Genomic DNA, 8900 nt, shown 5'->3' with positions numbered 1-8900 from the left:
TAACTGGTTAAAATTAATTAACCTGAATGGATTCAGACCAAACTCATCAACATAGATCATCATCAATATTATATCCTAAAATGACAAAATAAGTTAAAAAAAAAAGTGTATAGATCATGCTAAGGCAATGATGTTCAAAAACCAGAAAGGTGTTTCCAGATGATATAAAAAGTGTAATTTTAATGACATTAATGGATCTGAGGAAAGAACAAGAAGTGAAATTAATTAGTGATTTTATTTTTTCCTTGCAGCTGCTTGTTTTTCTGAGATGAGCTCCTCAGGGGAGAACCGATGACAGCCGCTTTTAATTGTGCTGTGGCTCTGTTCCCAGTGAGGAGACCTGAGATGATTGCTGTTTAAATGCAGAAACAGTTTGCTTTCAGTTCAGCCAAGCATGAAACACTGTGAACAGGTTACTCTTTAATTGGCCTGCACCCCCGTGGGGCACTGAAGTGTGTTATTGGCTTCATGGACGCTGATGAATCCATCCAATCAGGCGGGAGCGCATCATCACCAAAGTGCTCGGTTGTCTTGTTGAAACTGACTTTACTTGTATCTTTTACCTGCATCTCCAAGGCTCAAAGTAGCTGGTAAAGATCAGTTTCAGGTCTCCTAACGACTCTGAGAGTTCAACTTTTGGATCACCTGTCAAAATGGAAAACCTCACGGTGAGTAGAGTTTTACTGTTTAAGGTCATTTGGAATAACAATGACATTAGGTGAGATCTAAACTTATCTTTCTCCAAATATGCTTATAACAGCTTAATTTTGTTGTTACCATGGCTTTTTCAATCTTATTAGTCATCTTTATTTGCTTCTGTTTCTAATATGAAAAAAAGGAGTTTGGCTGTATTTAAATATTTGCCAAAGTTTTATAAAAATGTATGGAAATGCATATGACTCTTTCTGGTTTTGTGTCCTCAGCCAGAGCAATGGCGCGAGATAATGAACAAGAAGATGCGCTTCCCTCCGGAGCTCCTCAACGCCATCCAGGAAGGGAAGATCGAGCTGCTGAGTGGACTGCTGAAGACGGGCGATGGCATCATTCGCCAGCTGGATGAATCCGAGGATCGCCAGTGGAGGGAGGCTCTCAACCTCTCCATCCGCCTGGGCAGCGAGGATGCCATGGACACCCTCCTGCAGGGCGTCAAGTTCGACTTCAGGCAGATTCACGAGGCCCTGCTGGTTGCTGTGGACACCAACCAGCCCATGGTGGTGAAGCGTCTATTGGACCGTCTGGACCAGGAGAAGGGCAACAAGATGGATGTCCGATCCTTTTCCCAGGCTATCTTCGACCGCTCCATTGACAACTCCCAGTTCGCCCCTGGTGTGACCCCTTTGACCCTAGCCTGTCAGAAAGATTTGTATGACATAGTCGCTATGCTCAGCCAGAAAGGCCACGGCATCCCGTGGCCACACAAGATATCTTGTTCCTGTCTGGAGTGTCGCAATGGCCGGCAGTACGACCTGCTCAAGTTCTCCTTGTCTCGTATCAACACCTATCGTGGCATCGCCAGCCGGGCCTACCTGTCCGTCACCTCTGACGATGCCATGCTGACCGCTTTCAGTCTCAGCAAAGAGCTCCGCAAGCTGTCGCAAAAGGAGCCAGAGTTCAAGGTGAGGGGAGACTTAGATCTGTGTTTGCTGTTCGTGTCGGGCGTCTGACTCAGCTGTGGTTATTCTCTCCTGCAGCCTCAGTACCTGAGCCTCGAGCAGCTCTGTCAGGAGTTTGCCGTGGAGTTGCTGGGGATGTGCCGCAACCAGAGCGAGGTTACCACGATCCTGAACAGCTGCGGAGACGAGAGCCAGGATTCCTTGGATGAGCAGGCCTTCGAGGAAGGAATACCCACCCTGTCCCGTCTGAGGCTCGCTGTCAACTACAACCAGAAGCAGGTGGCCCAATCAGGATACTGATATCAACAATAAAGACAAGAACTGTCTCAATCTTATTCTTATTTCTCATTGTGTTTGTTTGTTTAGTTTGTGGCGCACCCGATCTGCCAGCAGGTTCTGTCATCGATTTGGTGTGGGAACCTGGAAGGTTGGAGAGGCAGCAGGACGGCCTGGAAGCTCTTGGTCTCCGTTGGGATCTTTTTTACTATGCCCTTTCTCTGCCTCATCTACTGGATAGCACCGAAGTCGAAGGTTACATAAAAACTCCTGACTGTAGATTGGAAAAAAAAAAACCCTGGGAGCTTAACTTTGAGATTAAGAAAGGTTGATGGGTCTTTTGTTTCCCTCCAGCCCGGAAAACTGCTTAAGATTCCTGTTATTAAGTTCCTCCTTCATTCTGCGTCCTACCTGTGGTTTATCATCACTTTGCTTGGAGAGTCAATAACCATGGAGATGTATCGGGGCAAGTTTGCTTCCCGGGAGCAGAACATCCTGCACAGCTCCTTCCACATGGTGTGGGTGGTCGGTAGGTTCTCGCTGCCTGTTTTAACTCTCTAAAGCGGCTTGATAAGGACAAGGGCAGAGTTCACGCTGCGCTTTTTCATGTAGGGTTCTTCTGGTATGAGTGTAAAGAAGTGTGGATCGAGGGACTGCGCAGTTACTTCCTAGACTGGTGGAACTGCTTGGATGTGATGGTGCTCAGCATGTACTTGGCATCCTTTACACTGCGAGTGCTCATCATGCTCAAAGGCTACTTCCTCTGCCAGGATCAGAGCAGCAATGAGGACTGCATCTACTTTACTCAGACCCGTGAGAGAATAAGACCAAAGAATTCCTCCAACATGGTTGTTAGAAGTTAATTATGCTCAGCTGCTCTGTTTTTTGTTGTTTTTTTATGTGAAAGTGCGTAATGAGTGGCATCAGGAGGACCCGCAGATGATTTCGGAGGTGCTGTTTGCTGTGACCAGCATGCTGAGCTTCACCCGGCTTGCGTACATCCTGCCAGCACACGAGTCTCTGGGAACGCTGCAGATCTCAATAGGGAAGATGATTGACGACATGATGAGGTAACAGCATTTGAATGCCTGCATATTTTTGAACAAGTCTCCACATGGAGGGGAATTCAGGGCGCATGGCAGCAGAATGAGAAGGGTTGGGTTTTTTTTCTTCTCCTTACAGATTCATGTTCATACTGATGATAATTGGGACGGCCTTCCTCTGTGGCATCAACAATGTCTACGTTCCTTATGTCATCTCTCCACGACTTGGCAGGTTCGAGTGTTGCTGTTAGAGATCAGTCACTAGTTTTATATCAGGGCGGTGATAATGTGAAAGCAACAACGGGATGCTAGTTTGAATCTTATCTCTGCTGCACTGACCTTTAAGCTGAGTCCAGCAGAACCAAATTTGTACTGAGTCTGTAGTGATGACTTTATAGATTGGTTTTAAATATAAAAAAAGCTTTTTAATAACAGTCTCACCCTGATAATGTCCTCTGTGCTGCTGCAGGTTTAATGAGACCTTCAAGTTCTTGTACTGGACCATGTTTGGGGTGGCCAACCAGGACTACGTGGACATGCCTCGGTTTGTCTTGGCAGAGTTCGTAGGAAGGATTCTGTACGGCATCTTCACCCTCGTCATCGTCATTGTCCTCCTCAACATGCTTATTGCTATGATCACCAACTCATTTCAGAAAATTGAGGTAATTATTGTCTGTCAGGTAGCAAAATATCTCATGATCCAGGGAATGGATTTTAATCAATCTTTCAAAAGGTAATTATTGGGTGTACATCTACAACAGATTTGCTTTTGGGGTCAACCCACTTCAATATGGCTGGAACAGCTAATTGACAATAACAAATTTAAAAAATGTCTATAACTCTGTCGATTTTACAAATTTTAGGCCAAAATCTGGTGTGGTAATAGCTGAGAGTTCTCCCAAACACATACTTTGAGCACTAACTGATTGCATAAGCTCTTTGTTAAAAAAATAACTGTTGGTGTCAACCTCACCTGTCTGTTAGCAAAATATCTCATGAACCACTGGACAGATTTTAATGAAACTCTCAGAAAGTAACCATTATATGTACATCTGCAACTGATAAACTTTTGGTGTCAACTTGATTCAAGATGGCTGCCACAGCTAATTGACTTTAACAAACACAAAAATGGCTATAACTCTTTGCTTTTATTGATATTGAGCTAAAATTTGGTTTAGTAGCAGCTGACGCTCATCACAACACATACTCTGAACAGATTGTACAAAATTGTTGTTAAAGACCTAAAATGCAGGGCAGCAGACAATATGCATTCATTAGTTATGAATCTGTTGTAAAAGCAATAAAGTGAAAGCAAGCAAATCCTTGGTTTATTTCAGGATGATGCAGATGTTGAATGGAAATTTGCCAGGTCGAAGCTGTACCTCAGTTACTTCCGAGAGGGCCTCACCATGCCTGTGCCTTTCAACATTATTCCTTCTCCCAAAGCTGCGTTTTACATTTTAAGGTAATCACCAGTATTACAGCACCTATAAACTGCTGAAAACATTTTTATTATTGTGTTGTTTCCTTAATCAAATTCATGTCAATGTTTGTTCAAGGGGTATCTTCAGGCGAATCTGCTGCTGCTGCTCCTGTAATTCAGAGCAAAAATATCCCCCTTTAGCCTCCATGGTAAGAGTGGGATATGTTTTAATTTTGCAAATTAATGTGCAACATCTTTGCTTGTTACTGTCTTTGTTGCTTTCAAATACCTAATGTGAATGCATTATGGTAATAAGTCAAGCGAAAAGGGTGCAGAGGACAGCCAGCTCCCTTACCGGCAGCAGGTGATCAGAGCTCTGGTGCAGCGCTACATCGAGTCAGCTCGCAGGGAGTTTGAGGAGGCCAAGAGGAAAGGTAACCATTAATCTGATTTAAAAAACATGCTGTACTTGAGTGGTTTGGACAGTGTTTTAGGCAAGTGACAAACTTTGACAGTTTAAGTTTAAGTCAGATGAAAAAAATGTACTAATTTTATGAATAAATTCCAAAATTGTTAAGTAATTAGGTAAATAATTAACAGAGGAAAAGTTGTTTTACATAAATATTGCTATGTTTGTTTTTTCTTTCAAACACTAATTTAAATGAAACATTTGAACCCATTTATGTATCTCATTAGAATGTGAGCTTGTTACTCAGCATCTCAGTAAAGAAGTTTTATTTGTCTCTTCCTGGGTTTGATCTACCATGATCATGGTTTAGTTGTTCAGCGGGCGACTCTTATTGCAAACCAGCTTAATCTAGTAGCAGCTGTTGAGCTTCTTGGCTGAGTAAATGTGTCAAACGATCATTTTACAAAAGAACAATATTATTGCAGTGTTCTATGTTGAATTATACACTCACTGACATAAGAGCTCAGACAGTGAGTGGTGCTGTCATGAGTGGAGCAATACTGTTATCAGGTAGTTGCTAGAGCGTATAGCAGTCAGTCAGAACAGTGAGTGAAGGTCATCAAAAACAGAAGATGCCTTGTCGTTACAGTAGACACCGTTACCAGCACATGTTGGTAACGCTCACTAGACTGTTAAAAACTCAGGTGAATTGAAAAGATTTTCAGCCTACTTTTTAAAATTTCCACCCTCTCAGATATCCTTATGCAGGTCTTCTGGTAGTTCATTCCAGAGGTGAGGACCATAATGATAAGTCCATATGTTTTAGTTCATGCTTTAGGGATAATTACAGACTAGGTTCCAGAAGAGCTGAGAGTTTGAAAAGAAAGAACAACTCTGATAAGAGTTATAGACTAACGCTATTAAAAGCTTTATGAACGTATAGAAGGATACTAAAATCAGGGATGATTGTAGAAAACCTCTTGACACCTGCGCCTGCCTTCTGAACACAGGTATTGGACCCTTTACAACGCCCTCATGTTATCCTGCACCATGTCTCAACAACTGGCATCAGTCGGCCTTTGGGTTCACCTCGTTCAATGCATAGATTGTTGTTAAAATTAGGGCATAGACGGCTGCATCACAATCGAATGTATGAGGGGTCATCTCAGACATCAAGTCCAACCCTGTTCAGATCTGTCGGATCTCGAGGGCCGGTTACAACACCCGTGGGTGGACTTGCTGCAGGAGAGGATACAACAGCTGTATGACTCCACACTGAATTGCTGCTTGTATCCAGCTTTTATGGGGTGCCACACCTAACTGATCTGCAACACTGGCAATAATAAAGATAGACAAAGCATCCCCGCCTTCTCCCGTTGTTCAAAATTGAAGCCAAAACGACCTGTTTAGTTTTTTTGGAACCTTCTGTTTTGTATTTTTGGAATCAGAGTCTGTGCACCACAGACGTGGGGTTATACCCTCGATTACACAACCCCCCAGCTCGCTAACAGGTTGTGACACTGTCAGTCACAGTGTAACATGGCACTTTTCTTTAAGCCTCAAAAAACTAATTAAAACTAAATTTTATGGGGAAAAAAAGCTAATTTGAACATATAGCAGTAAAGTAAGAACCATAAATTACTTAAATGAACAACAGAAAAGGAAAAAAAAAAGATTTTTTATTTGTTCCCATAGAGGGGCGGGACTTAAAAATTGTACTGCAGTCAGCCACTAGGGGCCGCTTGGCCTTTGTGGCTTCAACTTTCAGATTCCCACCCTGTTTCTAGTATGTCCACAATCTGGAAGCAGCATTGTTTCCATCCAGCTCACATGACCTCTCAGCATGTGCAGTTTTCTTTCCATCACTGTCTGGATGCCTAACCTTTTGTCACTGAGTGTATATTAATGCAAAGTCTCTGACACAGAAGTTTTTCTACATTTAAAGTTTGGATTCGACAGACTATTGGACAGTTTTCTATATTTCTTCCAAGCCCAGAAAATAGTTATAAATCTGAATCTTGTTTATGTATATATATATATTTTTACATTCATTGTAGACGTTTAATTTGCATTTGAGGAAGCAGCTCTTCACTGACAATAGTGTTGTTTGTTTTTCCATTAAAGGACTATGGTTGTTATAAACTCAGCACAAAAAAAAATCCGCTTTTTTAATAGCAGTTATCATGAGATATTTTACTAACAGACACACAGGGTTGATGCCAGACGTCAATTTCAAAATTTTAGGGAAAAATACAGTTCTATGTATGCGCTGGGGGTAAAACCATGCCGCTACCACACCGCCTTTTAGCTGAATATCTGTAAAATTGGCTGTTATAACCTTTTTACATTTGCGAATGTTATTTAGCTGTGGCGGCCATATTGAATTGGGTACACTCCAAAAGTTAATCAGTTGTAGATGAACATCCAGTTCGTATTTTCTGAGAAGTTCATTAAAATACGATAAAAGATTTATTGCAGCAGCACATATCTGGATTTTAAGCCTACAAGAACAGCATTTGAACCAAAGAATTTCCCAAGTATTGCACTTAAAAAAAACTGTTTATAACTGAATGTAATTATGTATTATTGGATACTGAACTTCTATGGTGTGATTCGAGTGTTTTTCTTTCCTTAGATATTGGAAATCGGATCACTGAGCTGAACAAAGCAGTCTCCAGGATGCACGGTGAAATGAAGGTGATCCAGCAGTTTCTGGTGGCTGAGGGACACGTTTCAAACGATGCTCTGACCAGAGATGGCTCCTCTGTTCTGGGGAAATACATCATCGGTGCCAAGAACAACTTCAGAGGTTTTAACACCAGGCAGGACGACAAAAACACATCGCTTAAAGTGAGCGTGCACCATGGAGGGGAAGGGATAGATAAAGACAAGGCTGATTCAGATGCTGCGCAGCAGGAGACGAGTAAACGACTGAATCAGGTGGATGAGTGCGAAGAAGAGCCGAAGCATGTGACGGACTGCGAGGTGGTCAAAATGGAGGAAGGGCGAGCAAAATCTGAGCAGCGAGACGAGAGGGAAGCAGAGATAAGAGAGCAGGCAGAAGAAAATCAAAGCGAAAATGGTGACAAAGAGGAAGCCACGGGAGGGAGCAGCTTTGATGAAGCAGAAGAAAAGGCAGAGACCACACAGGGTGAGGCAGATACAAGGAGTGAAGAGGAGATTAACACGGGGTCAAAGGTGACAGAAATACGCACAGAGACGAAGCCCGAACACACAGAAAGCGCCACAGTCAGCTGTGAAACGACAGACACGAAGAAAATAATCAACAAGTTCAAAGACATGGAGCTGAAGGAGAGGAACACAGAGATGGGGTTGATGAAAGGGAAGAGATTCGAGAACAACGTGAGGGAGAGAGACGGACAGAGTGGGAACAAGGAAGTGATTCCGTCTCCAACAGGAAGCAGCAGCTCACACGACACAGGCTTCGGGTCACAGGAGGGGGAAGGAGCCATTGATGGGGCACCAGTGAAACCTTAAACACAAAGAGTTATTTGGTCAGAATGTTCCAAACCTGACTGGTTGGTTTGATTAGTTAGCTTGAAAATACACAGCAAAGAAAAAAAAGCAAAATACTAACTACAGATTAGAAAATTATTGTCACAGTGCATACACGATCAAAATACGGTTAAGTTCCTGAGATATTTAATTCTAGGGTCGCATGAAATGACATTAAAAAACATTATGCACAATCTCATGCATTATTGTGAGATTTCAGGCTCAGCGTCTGTGTTGTGAATGACTCCGCTACTACCACAGCAAATTGTTCTGTAAAAATTAACAAAGTTACAGCCATTTTTGTGCAGTCAGTTGGCTGTGGCAGCCATCTTGAATGAGATTGGCTCCAAAGGTTTTTCAGCTGTAGAGGTACAGCCAATGATTGTTTCTGAATGTTTGATTAAAATGCATTCAGTGGTTCGTGAGATATTTTGCTAACAGACAGACAAATTTAAACAAAGACCTTGCACAATCTGGTAACACAGACATGTGACCATGCACACGGACATGAAAACATGATGGACAGCTGGCGGCTATTAAAACCTGATGCTCTGACGCCTGTTTTCACCTGAAAGTTCAAACTATTTACAAGTGAGCTTTAAGTTTATAATTGGACTGTT

General features: G+C 42.5%; 1 protein-coding gene across 1 annotated transcript; it reads left to right on the top strand.

Annotated features, from left to right (window-relative positions):
* Window positions 1-289: 289 nt before the first annotated feature.
* Window positions 290-8634, top strand: LOC108248271 (short transient receptor potential channel 2-like). Its single transcript, XM_017436935.3, has 13 exons — window positions 290-668; window positions 924-1616; window positions 1692-1892; window positions 1980-2144; window positions 2244-2418; window positions 2502-2702; window positions 2797-2959; window positions 3072-3164; window positions 3402-3594; window positions 4270-4397; window positions 4492-4564; window positions 4672-4789; window positions 7400-8634. The coding sequence occupies exons 1-13, from the start codon at window positions 654-656 to the stop codon at window positions 8260-8262; spliced, it is 3081 nt and encodes a 1026-aa protein (XP_017292424.1). The 5' UTR covers window positions 290-653; the 3' UTR covers window positions 8263-8634.
* Window positions 8635-8900: the final 266 nt, after the last annotated feature.

This window comes from Kryptolebias marmoratus, linkage group LG13 (assembly GCF_001649575.2).
Source record: "Kryptolebias marmoratus isolate JLee-2015 linkage group LG13, ASM164957v2, whole genome shotgun sequence".
NCBI classification, from domain to species: domain Eukaryota; kingdom Metazoa; phylum Chordata; class Actinopteri; order Cyprinodontiformes; family Rivulidae; genus Kryptolebias; species Kryptolebias marmoratus.
This window is presented reverse-complemented; position numbering and strand designations above follow the sequence as displayed.